General features: G+C 36.1%; 1 protein-coding gene across 6 annotated transcripts in view; it reads right to left on the bottom strand.

Moving 5' to 3' along the window:
• Nucleotides 1-2,584: 2,584 nt before the first annotated feature.
• The window catches only part of baiap2a (BAR/IMD domain containing adaptor protein 2a), a 108,136-nt gene continuing 93,482 nt past the window's right edge, over nucleotides 2,585-17,238 (bottom strand). The window contains exons 10-14 of one of the 6 annotated variants that reach the window (XM_051106323.1): nucleotides 16,194-16,395; nucleotides 14,738-14,806; nucleotides 12,824-12,977; nucleotides 11,825-11,862; nucleotides 2,585-3,944 (exon numbers count right to left, since the gene is read on the bottom strand). In XM_051106323.1, the coding sequence (XP_050962280.1) occupies nucleotides 3,875-3,944; nucleotides 11,825-11,862; nucleotides 12,824-12,977; nucleotides 14,738-14,806; nucleotides 16,194-16,395 (533 nt within the window). In that variant the 3' untranslated portion in view covers nucleotides 2,585-3,874. The other 5 variants (XM_051106326.1, XM_051106325.1, XM_051106327.1 and 2 more) reach the window with 5 other exon arrangements.

Here is a 17,238-nt window from a genome sequence, read left to right as displayed (position 1 = left end):
CTGTTAGTAAAGTATTACAATACCAGGAAGGAATATCAGTTTGTTGATGCTTGCCAACTTATCCCTTGCTATAATACAAAAACAGCATGGGCGTCGGAACCATTGAATGCGGGTGGGACAGGACCCACCTACTTTTGAAGACCAATGATATGGAACCCCATAAATACCAACTATTCGCTTAACCGCTTTCGCCACTGAAAACGTGGTCAAGCAGCCGTCTTTTCTAATGTTGTGACGTTAGTGGATGTAATATACATCATAAAAGGCACCAGACTACAGAAAATGGCATATACTCCAGTAATTTTGGCCCATGCTTTCACTATCCAAAAAAAGAAAGAGATCATGTTGACAATGTAATCATATTATTTATTAAAGCCAAATATGAATCTCATTAAGTCAGTCTTTACGTATTTTACATTAATTCCAAAATAATAACTCAAGGCAGTTACAGTTTAAAACATAGTGTACAATGGGTACAACAGCGCCCTTGTGTAAAAGACGCCTTTAATATTATTTTCCTCTAAATCACTAGATGGCAGATATGGCACTAGATGGCACTTTCCAAAACTTCCGCTTTTCAAGATACACATGCAAATTTGTCTAATTCTTGACGCGATCGCGGGCAGCAGCGCAGAGTCGATTCTAATATTTGATGTTTTAAAAAATGTTGTCCATTTAAGTAGCAAATGAGAATCGCTGAGATTATTGAATATATCTTGAGAGAAAGGTCTTCTTATTGATTTTTAGTTTTGTTTAAGATAATTAAAACAGCAGTTTTTAAATAACGAAAGAATATGTAAAAATATGGTATTTGGGGTAAAAACACCCCAGCTTTTGGGGCTAAAAGGCACAATATTTAACATGATAATTCATAGAAGGCTGATTTTTCCATTTGTTGACATGACATTGTTAGATTCAGATTCAATATTATACATTATGTTTGATGTCCATCTTAGAGATAATCACCATGTTTAGAATGAAACCATCGTATTAAAAACATGATACTAATCATATCATGTAATAATTTGTTGTTACTACTGTACTACTGTACCTGCATTAAATTACGATGGAACCTCCTTCAATGCTTTCAGAATCTTTACATTTTAAATTGATTTTATGTATTTTAAAATATGTTTTATGTTAACATAGTTTAATGACAGTATATTCACATTTTTTGAACAAAAATTCATTCTTTTATTTATCAAAATAAGCAGTGGTTATTTTCAACAAGTATTAACTTAGACATTATTTAAAAAAAAAAAAACAACAACATTATTTTAGCTAAATTATTTGTATCAATACTGTGAGCCTTTTACCCCATGTGTGGTGTAAAAGGCCCCCCTTGCCACCTCATACATTTGGTATATGATATATATAACTCAAAAACTCCCACAGATCATGTTTTCCCGACCATTTCTTATTTTAACGTAACAAAGTGGTTATTTCTAAGTGTGTGTTGTTTACTTTCTTTTTTCTTTATTAGTCTTCTCATTAGCCATTATTGCAGACCCACCTCTCCCTGACGCCGGCAAATTAGATAAAATATGCCGGAAATCGTGAAGGCAAGAGAGAGAACAAGCAAGAGAATTAAAAAAAGAATTAAAAAAAAAAAAAAAAAAAAAAAAAAAAAAAAAAAAAAAAAACATAAAGAGCGGCACTAGTTGGCGAAGTCAACGAGGCTTGAGGGCTCGGGCGCGGCCACCACTGTGTTGCCAGATTCAGGTATTCTATGCGTTTTTAAAAATGTCTTTTTCACTTAATTTGATATTTTAGAGACTTAAAGTGTGAAGTTTCAGTTTGGGGTCAGTGATATCCTCATCTTATTTTATTTGCGAAATATCTGAAATAATTTTGTCTTATTTTCTTTTTTTGTTGTTTTTATAGTAATATCTGGCAACACTCCATCGCCGGCACTAAAAACCAGTGTTGCCAAGTCCGCGGTTTACCCGCGGTTTCATGCCCACGTGTTTAAGTGACCCCAAAAACATAATATTTAGCCCCTGAATGCTAATTTTACCAGAAGAACCCCACCACAAAACCTGTATTTTACCTCCTGGAACGCGATTTTTACCGTGGGCCCTCCCTCAAAATGCAATTTTGAGTAGCAATTTGGCGGGTTTTGTCGTGAAAACCTGGCAACCCTGACTAAAACGGACAGCGATCGAAAGGGCCCACCGACGTGTTGTTGCTGACAGGATACCACATTTGTTATGGCAAACACAAAATCATAATATTATATATTAGAAACATTATTAACACTATCAAAAACAGTGGCTGGGGTTTGGGCCAGTTTGTACTACCTCCCTGAAATGAGTTTTTTTCAGGGGGTGATGTCTGTTCTTCATTCAGACTAATTCGCGAACGCGAAACCCGCACAAAGCCAAGAAGCAGGATTTATCGCATGGGCCAATCACAGCCGAACATATCCAGTCACATCATATCGCGATGGAGGCATTGCCTCCTCTCTTGTGGCCTGAGGTTAAATAAAAAAAATAAAATAAAATGAAATTCTAGGTTAAAACATAAAAATCCCACATTTTCAGTGAGATCTCAGTCATTTGAACCTATATAATCTGAAAGTGCAGCAGTTTACATTTGCTTTTTTATTTCAGAAAAGACAAGGATGTTCACATACATTTGCAGTTCTCCATAAATAAGAATAAACAGAAAAAGCCAAAACAAAAAAATAACATTATAAAATTGGTTTTAAAGCTGATCAGACACAAAATCTTCCATTCCATCGAAGAATCACACAACGATCCCACCTTCCTCGCACGATCCACAGTAGACGCCCTAATATATAAAACATGCAATTCATATCATATCAGTATCTAAACTAGCTGATATTGTATTTTCCATAACATTTCAAAAATCAGTGGTTATATATACTGCTCTAGCACTTTTCAGTCCCTCAAGCAGAAACGAACCAAAAATATATATTTACAGAACCTGCAATTTTAATATCTTCACTATTATTCAGCAAGACTATTTTTGATATTTAATAAGCAGTGTTGCTCAATATGTGAAAAAGCAAAAGCAGCAAAACATAATAAACCCCCTTATATATATATCTATAACAGTCATTGAAACTTCTAAGAAAAGAACAAAAAGTACAGAAGAAGCAAATAATTGTACAAAAATCAAAATATCACATAAAAGCAATTCCCTTTACTTACACCAGTGGAGTTACAGATGTTCAAAACCGCACAGAGCACAAAACAGCAGGAAAAGGCACAGTTCCTGTGTCGTGCCGCTTGCATGAATAATTGCACTATGTATTGTATCTAATATACTGTACAGATCTCTGCAGAAGACAGAGAATTCACAGAGGCATCACTAGAAGTTTAGCAAAGCATGGTGTTCTGCTTAATACGGAGCGGCCACAGCATCAAAACCCTTGCAAAGAGGTTTCATCAGCTTTCTGAAATGAGTGATAGAGGCATGTGCCACAAAACATACGTAACTGACAGAAAAAGAAAAGGCTTCCCTATAACTGCATTTATAGAAATAATATCTACGAAATTACTCACTTTTTTTTACATTTTCACATTCATTCAAATAAAAGATATATCACACTTTAACAATCAGGCTTACGCTTTCCCTCCAAAAAAAAAAAGCACATTGTCATTATCATTTCAGCTGTGCCTGAAGAAAACCATATAGAAAAACTGTTAACTGTCGAAATACGTGAACTGGTGGATACAAATACCATTAATTATGTAGCTACAGATCATTATTCTAATCCTTTCAGGACACAAGCTCTATCTTCGGTGCCCTGTGGGTAAATGTGTGTGCTCTGCCTCCACATGCTGTTGCAATGACACAGACAGAACAGAAGAGGGCGACACAGTGCACAGGCCACTGCACGGCCCCTCTAGTAGTAGAGAGGAGCAGATCGGTCGTCCATGATGCTTGGCCTGAGGTAGACCTCCAGGGAACGGTCACTAGATGGAGAGGGGGTGGAGAACAAACACGGTCAGTACGCCCACAACACGGCCCGCGCTAGTGACCCACTGAACTCTACGACACAAAAACAGCTCTACTGCACTTTGATTTGGGATACAGAAGGAAGGTACTGCTGAAAGGCATACGGTGATTCATTTGACATATACTTATGAACAGGTATCTGGAGAAGAGGTGTTTGGAGCAGGCATGCAAATGGAACAAGGCATAGTTACTTCTGTCAGCATTGATAGATGCATGCAAGAGTTAGATTTGGGGTTACCTCCAGCGCCAACACCATTTCCTGGCAACCTACGACCTCTCTGGCTGGTGCGAACTACAGCTCACACACAAAAAAAAAGCCAACGACCAACCAGAGAGGCAGGTGGCGGCATGAGACGAAACAGTTGCCCGTTTAAGCCGCGCAGCGGATGAGAGTCGAAGAACAAACCAAAATTAAAAGAACAAAAGAAAGGGCATGACTGGTTTGGCTGAGCAGCGATGGAGGCAGGTGACTTACGGAGGTCCTGCAACACTCAGAACCGGGACAATTCAGGACCCAAACTGGAAAGTAAAGAGAGTCCAGGGGTTTGTACCTGAGAGCTCAGCTCAGACCGAGGCTATGCATGGCTACATTTCCACCGCATTCACATGACTGTTAGTGTGGTGCGTACGATGGCCGTACTGTAGGTTACTTGCTCTGTGACATGGCGCTTTTTGGGACTGCTCATGGATGACGTCACAGTCTTATGTTCGTAGATGAGTAAATAACGCACTTCTAGAAATGACATGGGTTCAAAATATAGTGCAAAATGAAAGGTCTGCCCATAGCAGTTTGGTTAGGAGGTCCAATTAGTAAACAGATGTGTATGGAAAACAATGTATGAACTCTTGAAGAGCACATTTCAAGATCAAATCCATCACAGTTCTTTATCTAAAATGCATGCTTGTATAAATAGAAAACTGACACGTCTTATGCATCTCAAATAGATCAGGTCTTAGAAGATAAGAAGAAGAAAAAAGGCGAGCAGGCAAGCACAGACAGAAACACGGACAGGTCACATATTCATACAGACACGACGTCATGATGCACAAATACACAAACTGTGTGCTCTTCAGGTTCGTGAAATGTTGGTTGATAGTCGTCTCGAAAGATGACGTTTATTTGTAGACGACCCAGTTGAGGTAGAGCTTGTCTTGCTGGTATGCCAAAAAACTCAATAATAAGCTCAGGGAGCAAGATTAGCCATTAATGGCCCAAAATGGCCCATATTTTGAATGTACAGATTTTTTATCAAATAATATGTGACCATGGACCACAAAACCAGTCATAAGGGTCAATTTTTCAATTATCTGAATAAAAAGTTGAATAAATAATAAGCTTTTCATTGTTGTAAGGTTTGTTAGGATAGGACAATCTTTGATAGGTACAGACTATCTGAATATCTGTAATCTGAGTGTGCAAAACATCCAAATATTGAGAAAATCGCCCTTAAAATTGTCTAAATGAAGTTCTTAGCAATGCATATTACTAATCAAAAATTAAAAATTAAAGGAATTTACAAAATATCTTCATGGAACATGATCTTAATATCCTACTGATTTTTGGCATAAAAGAAAAATCGATCATTTTGACCCACACAATGTATTTTTGGCTATTGCTACAAATATACCCGTGCTACTCGAGACTGGTTTTGTTGTCCAGGGTCACATATATCAACCAATAGCATCATAAAATATAAATGAATATCACAACAAAGGTCTTTTCTGCCAAGTTGGCTGTAGGTGTGCAGCACCCATTGAAGCTCAATGCAAGTAATTCATGACAAATTAAAAATCAGCAAAAGCTCATTTGAACAAATGTTTTATTAATATATAGATATTTATTTATTCCTTTCGTAAAAAGTCACCATACATTCAAGGTCAATGTTCACTATGTTCCTCCTCAGCATGCATATTGTGATTGTTACACTGATTTCTTGTGCATTTTTCCTAGTTTGTCTATTTTCCAAGAAAATAAAAAAAGAAACAAAAGAACATCAACACAGCGAGGACTACACCACAGCTCCAGAGGATCTGTCAGTCAACATCCTAAAACTGCATGGAAACATACTACAACGGGAATGTTTTAGAGACATGGGCTGGTGGCACTTTAGTATGGGCTCAGAATAGGCCAAAATTAATATGTTCACAAAATATGATACATAAAAGTGTAACCTCGCTGATATTCACAAAATAGAATGAATATATTCACAAAAGTATCATTTAAAGACATAGCTCACTCAAAAATGAGAATTCTGTCATTAACATCATGCAAATTTAACTTAAGCGCAAAACTGTAACATTGCATAAGCGCCGTTTCCATCCAACAAGTCAAAGTGAACAAAATTGTCACTTCCTGATAAACTGGCACTAAATATCACTATAAAAAAGTAAGAGAAGCCACTAAATGTAGTAGTTTTCATATATAATTATTTACTTGTGAACTCAATAAATGAGGTCATTGCTTTCGGAGGTGAATGCCTGCTGTTTGGGAACGTAGTCACGTAAGTTCTGGGTGGCATTTGTACAGAAATACTTTGACGACAGACTTTGCTAAGGCATTTAAAGCCCAAAGTATACTTTGCGTGACCAATTTTGTCACAGTATATAGTATATATATAGTATTATAGTATAATAGTATGCGCGTACTGTACTCTACTTCGAATGCGCAGGTCACACATGCGCAAAAAATTTGTTTTGCAGTAATCAGTTGTTCCACAAGGTGGCAACACTGTCAAAACTGTTACGCGCATGTAGTACGAAGTATACTTTGGGTTTAAGAATGACCATAAGAACATTTCAGATGCTGTACAACAAGATCAGTTCGCTGGCTAGTTAGGTTATGCCGTCCCATAGCGCAAAGTCACATGACTTGATGCACATGGTGGAATTTATTCGGCAAACGCGTTTCCATCTCCCATTATTCACATTAGCTCTTTTTCAAAAACCACCCCAAGCGACCGTAAAAGCTTTTTTGTAAATGAATGGATTTTTTTTCTCGAAATTTGGTGCTTCCACCATTTGTTTCTGATGCGATACTTCAAAATGCGCATAAAAACAGGGTGATTGAAACATACCTATTGTTTACTCACCCTCATGTCGTTCAAAACCCATAAGACTTAAGTTCTTTCGGTTACCTGGAGGAACAGAAACTTCTTAGGATTCATTAAAAGATCTTAATATGTGTTTCAAAGATGAACCAAAGACTTATGGGTTTGGAACAACATGAGGGTGAGGAAATGTCAGTAATTTCATTTTTGAGTGATCTCTTGCTATAAAGGCTCGGCCTGAAAAATTATTAATCGTGATTAATCACATTCAAAACAAAAGTTTATGTTTACATACTATGTGTGTGTGCTATGTATATTTATTATGTATACATTAATACACACACATATATGTATGTAGATAAAAAAATATTTGTATATATATTTATACTTTTATATAATTTATATTATATGTGACTGTGGACCACAAAACCAGTCATAAGTAGCACAGGTATATTCGTAGCAATAGCCAACAATACATTGTATGGGTCGAAAATCATTAGAAAAGATCAAAGATATTAAGTAAAGATCATGTTCCATGAACATATTTTGTAAATTTCCTACCATAAATATATCAAAACTTAATTTTTGATTAGTAATATGCATTGCTAAGAACTTAATTTGAATAACTTTGATTTTGTATCTCGGCCAAATACTGTCCTGTCCTAAAAAACCATACATCAATAGTTTGCTGAATAAATTTTATATTGTCCATACATCAAAATTATCAATTTTTCTTTTATGTCAAAGTAAAGATCATGTTCCATGAAGATATTCTGTAAATTTCCCACCATAAACGTGTCAAAATTTAATTTTAGATTAGCAATATGCATTGCTAAGAACTTCATTTGGACAACTTTAAAGGCGATTTTCTCAATATTTAGAATTTTTTGCACCGTCAGATTCCAGATTTTCAAATACTTGTATCTCAAATAAATGTTGCCCTATCCTAACAAACCATAAATCAGTGGATAGCTTATTTATTCAGCTATCCGATGATGTATAAGCCTCAGTTTCAAAAAATTGACCTTTATGATTGGTTTTGTGGTCCTGGATCACATACAGTATGTAAACATAAACTTTTATTTTTTTATGCGATTAATTGTGATTATTTGCTTTGCAGCCATAATAAAGGCCCTTTCATATGGTATTTTATTTCAACATTTCAGTGTTGTCCAATGCACTGATCTCTAACTCTCATCTGATTGGCTGAAGAGGATGTACCTGATGAGAAAATGAAGAAAAAACTAAATAAAATAAATAAATAAATCACTATTTTACCAAAAAGTGGATGTTGGTATTTTGGCAAAAAGTACTTTTGGATCAAAACCTCTCAGAAAAGTCTGAAACATTCACACTCAAATTCAATGTCATCAATCAGTTCATGAGTTTTTGAACACACTGTTCAAATGAACATTTGACAATCAAATTTTGTGAACTAGGTCACGCGTTTGTGAATCATACTGTCAAATATTAATTTCAATGCTATTCTGATCCCATACTTCAAAGTGTCTGAGGCAGGATAACGGGATATTTTTGGGGTGAAAGGTTTCTGCTCAGAGCACTTTTCTTTCATGCATGTAGGGTGAGCGGACACGTGCCGGTCTGGACGAACGGCACAGTCCCACCCGAGTATTTTGAAGCTCATGCGACCTTCACTCTAGTTCGGTAGGTCCACTCTCATTTGGCACTTGTTTAATGAGGGAAAATTTCGATTTTCCTTCCAATCGTTCCAATTTCGTGGGTGAATCGGAGGAAAATCTAAGCTCGTTGCGGCACAAAGCGACACAGCCTCTGGACCAGAGGAGCACCAGGTAATACATGAGGGATTCACAAAATGCAAATGCTCTTCAAAACCACAGAGAGAGAGTACACTCTGCACAACTAAACCACAAAGAAGAATTAAAAAAACAAAAAACATTCCTCATTTGGCATGAGGCTCCCATTACATCTGCTTAGAAAAAAACACTCAGCAAGAGCTTCGGAATGAGGAGAACTGCTCCAAAAGACCAAATTTTGCTTCTCTTTTGGCACTTTTACATGAGGATGTCATTTAAAAAAACAACCACATAGCAAAACTTGTGCTCATGCATGAAAGACGGGAAGTGGTAAGCAGTCTCTTTGGAGTCCACAGCGATGTCATAGCGGCGTCACTACAGGCGAATCAGAGTCCGTAAAGCAGCGAGACGAGCAGTTGGACTGCGTTCCGGTCGTTCTTCTCAGAGTTCCCCCCCGACCCACCACACGCGACCGCCACTATCGCCCCGGCAAGACGCAGGGAGGAAGAGAGGACAGAAAGGAGGGATGAGACTGGCCCCTTCCATTGGAGGAGGAGTGTGTGGAGGCAGAGCTTAAGAGGGGGAGGGGCTAAGGGAAGTAGGGGCGTGGCCCCTGTGCTATCCGGATCTGTGTCTGATAGTCTGTCTGTGTTCACACTGTCGAAATCAATTTGCCATCGGAACTGTGGAACAAAGAGAGAAGGAAGCTTGCCAGGTCGGACACATTCAGAGAGAAATGAAGAAAAGACAAGACAGCCACAAATGGGCAGGAGTGAAGGCTGTAGGGGAGGGCTTATTCCTCAACCTGTCTAACAGCAAATCACACAGCTATTGAATGTGCCATGGGACATTAAAGTGCCATTTCCAACTGACAAAGATCAAATTTAAAAGAGAAAGAATAAAATTGGTAAAAGGTCAGGTCGAGTTGTATCTTAAAGCTATCTAGAAAGGCAATTTACAATCTACAACATAAATCTTTCAACTTGTTCTTCACAGTAACGCACTTACAACTGACACTTATGAGGCATGTTACAGGTTACTCATACCTCTTCAAATATATAGCTACAGTACTTGAAGTATTACATATTAAATGTGAAAGAATCTCATAATAATCTTGTCTATGCAATGTTACAGTAATACACTACTGTTTAAAAATTTGGGGCATGTATGATTTTTTTTAAATGCTTTTGAAAGAATATATTTTCGACATGTAATTTATTCCTGTGATGCAAAGCTGAAATTTCAGCATCATTACTTCAGTCTACATGATCCTTCAGAAATCATTCTAATATGCAGATTTGCTGCTCATTTTCTTTTAATGAACCATAATATATATTTTTTGCATACTTTAATGAATAGAAGCTTCAAAATAAGAGCATTTATCTGAAATACACATCTTCTGTAACATGTTGTTAAAAGTTTACATCCCTTTTTCATAATCTGCAAAATGTTAATTTTACCAAAATAAGAGGATCATACAAAATGCATGTTATTTTTTATTTAGTACTGACCTGAATAAGATATTTAACATAAAAGATGTTTACATATAGTCCACAAGAGAAAATAATAGCTGAATTTATAAAAATTACCCCGTTTAAAAGTTTACATACACTTGATTCTTAATACTGTGTTGTTACCTGATGATTCACAGCTTTGTTTTTTTGTTTAGATACTTGTTAGGAGTCCCTTGTTTGTCTTGAACAGCTCAACTGCCTGCTGTTCTTATGAAAAAAATCCTTATGAAAAGTCCCACAAATTCTTTGGTTTTCCAGCATTTCTGTGTATTTTAACCCCTCTCCAACAATGACTGTATGATTTTGAGATCCATCTTTTCACACTAAGAACAACTGAGGGACTCATATGCAACTATTACAGAAGGTTCAAACTCACTGATGCTCCAGAAGGAAAAGCAATGCATTAAGAGCTGAGGGTGAAAACTTTTGAACAGAATGGCGATATGTACATTTTTCTTATTTTGTCGTAAATATCATATTTTTTCCATTTAGTACTGCCCTTCAGAGGCTAGAAGACAAAATAGCTTAAATTTACCTTGATCTTAAAATTCAAAAGTTTTCACCCCCCAGCTCTTAATGCATCGTTTTTCCTTGTGAAGCATCAGTGAGCGTTTGAACCTTTAGTTCTAAAATAACGTGCATTTTGTATGATCCCTCTTATTTTGGTAAAATAAATAACATTTTGCACATTCTGAAAGGGGGAAGTGAACTTTTGACCCCAACTGTAATCTCATTACTGTCACTTTCAACCAATTTATTGTGCCCTTGCTGAATGAAAGTACTAATTCCTTCAAAAAAACATTATCTATAGCCTGTATAGCTGTAAGTTTATGTATTTGAAATGGTAGTCTCACTGCAAAAAAAACAAAGATGCACACAATTTTGCATTATTTAATCTGCTTGAATGAAAATACAAGCTTCACATTTTTACTTTAAAACCCTTCTAGTCATCACATTCGTTGTAAGTGCATTACTGTCCAAAGTTTTTATAAACTGACAGATTGATATGACGCCATTGTCTGCTCTACATAGAGTTTCAGCTGTTTTGAACCTGAAACGTCCTTTTAAGTGAACTGAATCTCAACTAGAGGCTTCTAGAGACAATGAGATTAGGGTACACAGACTATGAGCAGCTCTGATCCTGACCTTAATGGATCACACACACAGTGAGGTTACAGTGAGGTCAACAACGATGCATCTCACAATCCAACAGCTCATTCACTCCACTCACGAAAACAGACAGACATACAACCTTCTCTTGTCAAACCATTTACAAATCTCTGATAAAACAGGGTTGGTCTCCCAACAAATATCAGCACTACATTGCACATTTAGCATAAGCAAGCAAGAGCTAAGAAAGGGAAAAAACACAGATATTAACTACTATTCACTAACAGAGGTATAATTAGCAGTACAGTTTTGGCATGTTGGGATAAATTCATAAAACTGATTCATTATTAAGTGTTAAGTGTCATTTCCGTTCATTAAGAGCCGATCTTACCTTGTGGCAAACTGACTGTCATAATCCTCTAGCGCTGGCTGGAATTTGTAAAAACAACATTTCAGTGCTGCTTAGAAGCTTATTTCCAGCTTAAGAGGGAAAATATCCAAGGGTGCATCAACACAGTATATTAAAAGGACAGTTCACACAAAACCCTGTCATCATTTACTCATTCACATTTCGCTCCAAATGAAAGATCCATTTTTTTTTTTTAAATAATATTTCATTTCTGTTTTACAACTTTTATTTGAAACTGATAAACGTGAATCTGGCAATATGTAGTACATCTGGCGGCAGCTGGGAAATCAAATTTACGGTGAGCGGCGCTACCGTAAACCTAACCGAAAGTATTAATAAAAGCAAATGTGAGACAAAAATGCGTTTTATCTTGCTTTGGACTTTTATCATGACTCACTGGACTTGTACCCAAACTCTCAGTATGCCGTACCAGGTGGGCTATCGAGCAAGTTTACCATGTCATAAAAAAACAATACATATGGAACTGGTTATACAAATCATGCGCTAGTAAAAGTGTTTTGAGGTCATAGTATTGTGCAAGAAACTCCATAATAAGTCCATATTAATCATAATTTGTGTGAAAGGGAACAGAAGTTGTAGGTGTTTTAGTGCCACTAGTGCTCATTTCAGATAGAATCTGCAGTAATTTGGTATTTTTATGATGCGTTTTTTGCCCCTGAGCAACAAACTTTCACTTTATAGGAAAAAGTGAAGCTTTTCAAAACAGCTTTTGTGTTCCACAGAAGAAAGTCATATGCATTTGAAACATGAAAGTGAGTAAAAGATAACAGAAATTTCATTTTAGGGTGAACTATCCATTTAATACGAAATTCATGCATGTTAAGAGAAACCCACATGCAGTAAGCTTTACAAAACAGATTAAAGAAAGCATAGATTAAGTTTTAAGCTTGCGTTAAAAGAGAATTGCAGAGAAAAAATCTGAAGAAAGGAGACATCTAATGCTAATATGTGTGTGTGTACCTGTGCAAAGCCTGCCATGCTGTAGGGACGTGGTCGAGTCTGTGTTAGGCTCTGTGCCAACAGTCGGGCAGTCAGACCATAGTCAGGCATGGGCAAGGACATGTCCTCTCGTTCCAGCAGGTTTCCTGTGCTGCTGCTCTTCCCATGGTGAAGACTACAGGATGAAGGTCAGTCAATCAGTCATCTTTACACCTGCCATTAACATGTGTTTTGTATCTGGAGAGTTTTTCACTGCGCTACATTTACTTGAGCTGGGTTTTGACTCAGATTTCGTGATTCGATTTTGATGATTTTGGATATATATCAAGTACAACCTTTACATGACTATAATATTAAAGGTAAAATTAAATAACACTTAAATTAAGCTTTTATAATAATGAAGTTACAATATTAACTTTACTATTACATAATTATATTTCTACTCCAATTTGTTTTTTGAAATATAAACATTTAAATGGTGGCAAAATTATGGTCACCAAATATGTTTTTTTTTTTTTCCTGAGGTAAATGTGACGTTACGTGACATATTGTTTAGAAGCTGTTATATTGACGTCTTCCCTCAGTGGAAAACTGATTGAGCCATTACATAAGAATAGGGATTTTGGTAAGTTGTACTCTTTCTTTTAACATGCCATTGGATGTTCATTCATGTTTATTTCGTGCTGAAACTGGTATTCAAGCGAAGGAGATGATCAGTTCACGTGCGCTTCGCACTGCGCCTTTCTTTAACTTAAGCGCTACAGCGATCAGTCACATTTATTGTTTGGATACTGTAATAAAATGGACAGAATTTGAAACCCGAGACTTTGTTTTATATAAAAAATAACAAATCAGAGCTTATTGCGATTTATTGGATGGGAGGCGTGCTAGACTAATAAATTCTTGGGATTTAAGAATCAATAAAGAATCGATAAATTAAGAATGAATATTGTTTCGTTAAAAAGAGAATAGATTAAAATCGAGAATTTTTTTTTTCTATATTTTTTACCCAGCCCATAAATTTACCTCTGGGTTCTGTAAGATTTATTTTATTTAAATAATTCAGCAATGCATTAAATTGATCAATAAATTTATTATTAAATTGTTAATAGAGCTATTTCAAGTAAATTATGTTCTTTTTTAACTTTCTATTTATCAAAGAATCCTGAAAAAATTGCAATAAATATGTAATTGCACAAAAATATTGAGCAGCATAAGTGTTTTCAACATCGATAATAATAAGAGGCAGCAAATCAGCATAGTAGAATGATTTATGAAGGAAATGTGACAAATAGAAAACAAGCATTTTAAACTGTAATATTACATATTTTACTGTACTTTTGATCAAGTAAATGCAGCCTTGATGTGCATAAAACATTTTTAAAAAACCTTACTGACCCCAAAATTTTAAACATTTGTGTTTTACATTTGAGGTTGTGTTAACTAAATCGGTTGTGCTAACAATTTTCAGTGTTTCATGTGTTTCCTTTAGTTATGAACTCCTCCATAAAGGATGTTAATCATGAATAGAAGTGAAGAAACAGGAAGGAAAGAAATTTGCATTCCGACCAAAACAAGATTCCAACCACAATCCAGTGAAATTATTTGATTAATAATCAGATACTGTTGATTAAATCAAGTGATTTAATCAAAGCGCAAGAGCACAATATCTGTTTTCTTTCAAATCACCAGAGAAGAAAAAGAAGAAGCCCAGAACCTACGGTCCACACTTAGGCAGTGATGTGATTATTTTCAGTATAGACTCATTATATATTCCTACATAGCTAATAAGAGAAATGCATTTGCATTTTCACCTTCATTAAAAGTGGTCAAATCTGTCCACCAGTAATCCGACTGTGATCCGATCGTCGAAAATGCATGTTAATGCCAAGTGTAAAGACAGAAACATATTTTATGTTGTTTCAGGGTACTTACTTGACTCTTAACTTCTCGCTGTCACTGTCAGGCAGCACTCGGGTGTAGGAAAAAGGAAACCAGCCACGCCTGAAATGAAAAAGCATTTCTTTAGAAACTCCACATCCATGACTGGATAAAACCCAATGTGTAGAAGAAGCCTAAGTTTAATATCTCAGTTTATTAAGAAATATTCTTCTAAACAGAAAAGAGATTAAATGGAGAGTAAACCGAGAATCATTCCACTCAGACTACTCTCATGAGAAAAAGACTCTTGTAATTAAATTGATCTCTCCTGAAATTGATGTCTGGAGAGGACTCGCTGTTCACACATTAACTATACTGTAAGTCACTGTTTATTGCTAAATATTTAAATGTATGCAAATATATAAGTAGTTAGAGGGTGTAGGGAAATGTGTCTCATGGGAGATGGCAGTCACTGCTAAGCTGGTTTGGTGCAGTTCTCATTTCCATGGAAACAGCGACTGATTCAAGTAGGCAATCTCTATAGGATTATGGGTAGTGTAGTTCTACACCAGGAATTTGTATTCTAAGCACTTTTTTTTTTTTTTTAAATAAACCAGTGTAGTACATAGTCCACAGAGGAACATGTTGCTTTTTCAAAGCTAAGGGCACTTAAAGGGGTCATCAGATGCCCATTTTCCACAAGTTGATACGACTCTTTAGGGTCTTAATGAAAAGTCTGTAATATACTTTGGTTAAAATTTCTCAGTGGTAGTGTAAAACAACACCCTTTTTACCTTGCCAAAATCAGCTCTGCAAAAATCATCCTATTCTGGTCGAGTGGCTGCTTAAAATGCAAATGAGCTCTCTGCTCGCCCGCCCCTCTCTTCTCTCTGTGGAGTGACAAGCCTGTTTACTTTAGCCACGTTTAGCTGCTAAACTTGCGAACTAGCACATTATTAGGAACGGCAATCGCAAAGATTCATAAAAAACCCTTGTCATTATATGTTTTTATCATTATAGGGTAGATTTGTACATACACTGCCAACACACATTAATGTTCAAACAACATGTAAAAGTGTAAAAGCATCCGATGACCCCTTTAATGGAGTTCCATCAAAACTTTGTTTCGTTTCAGATATTTTTCTCTCAGGAGAAATTAAAATGGAAAAAAATAAGAAAGTTGTTAATATTTAGTAGAAGTATAGAATTATATTAATTTTAAATTAAAATTAACGTGGGTAGAATGGGAGAATTTGGTGAGTTTATAGTGAATTTGACATTATATTGGCATCTTAGCAAATATCAGCACAGTTTGAGAGGGGAGATTACTAGGGTTTTTTTCTCAGGAGTATAATCTGAGATGAACAGTACAAGGAGCCCAGAAATCCTAGCAATGACCCCGACGTCATGCACAATGCTTCATGGGATGCATGGTTCATTAAAGACATTACAAAAATGATTCTTTTCCCCCCACATTCAGTTCTGTTGTTAATGTATACATAGTGCTTACATCTTATTTTTCTCATTCTCTCCATAGTGCCAGCCGTCCCGTGCCTCTGGCACCAGCAGGGTGATGATGTCGCCCTCAGTGAAACTCAGAAGGGTGCTGTTGTCGCCAGCGGCGTGGGAGAAAATGGCCTGTACACGAGAACGTCCGTTCTTCTCCAGACCAGCTGCCATGGAACTTGACCTGGGCAGAGTTCGTGTCTCTCCTAAAGAAAGATTCAAATAATTTAAGTCAAAGAGAACAAAATCACTTCCTGATAAACTGGCACTAAATATCACTAAGAAAAGTAGGAGAAGCCACTGAATATGATCATCTTCATATATAATAAGTGAACAGACGAAACACATTAAATGTGGTCATTGCTTTTGGAGGTGGATGCCTGCTGTTTGGGAATGCAGTCGTGTACGAGAGTTCTGGGAGGCAATTATACAGAAATACGTTGACAGCAGACTTTGCTCGGCATTTAAAAATGACCACAACAACATTTCAGATGCTGTGCAACAAAAACGGTCCGCTGGTTAGTCAGGTTATGCCATCCCATAGGACAAAGGAGGAATTTATTCGTGAAATGTGTTTCCATCTCCTATTATTCGCATTAACCCTTTTTCGTACAAGTCAAAAACCACCTCAAGTGAATATACTTTTTTGTTTTTTTTTGCAAAATAAGCGATTTTTTTTTCTGAAATTTGCCATTTCAACGACTCATTTCTGATGCGATACAAAATGCACATAAAAACAAGGTGATGGAAACAGCTGTAATGCATCATGCAACTAAAAATAATAATAAAAATAGAATAAAAAAGCAATTGTTTAAACTGAATTAACTAAATTTTGAAAATGGACTTTTTGACTATAAATCTATTTATAATTTTAAACTATTTTTAGACAATTTACAGGTCCCATGAGGTATGAGGATTAGCTGTGAAACATTTTGAACATTTTTTCAAATTTACAAATAAAAAATACAAATTTTCGATTTTTCATTTTAAATGCTGTTAAAGTTCATTGCAGTTATTTTGCTGTGTTTTTGTCATTTTCATTATTTTTC

Source organism: Labeo rohita, chromosome 3 (assembly GCF_022985175.1).
Source record: "Labeo rohita strain BAU-BD-2019 chromosome 3, IGBB_LRoh.1.0, whole genome shotgun sequence".
In the NCBI taxonomy this organism is placed as follows: Eukaryota; Metazoa; Chordata; class Actinopteri; order Cypriniformes; family Cyprinidae; genus Labeo; species Labeo rohita.
Note: the sequence above shows the minus strand (reverse complement) of the source record. Positions and strands in the feature narration are given on the sequence as shown.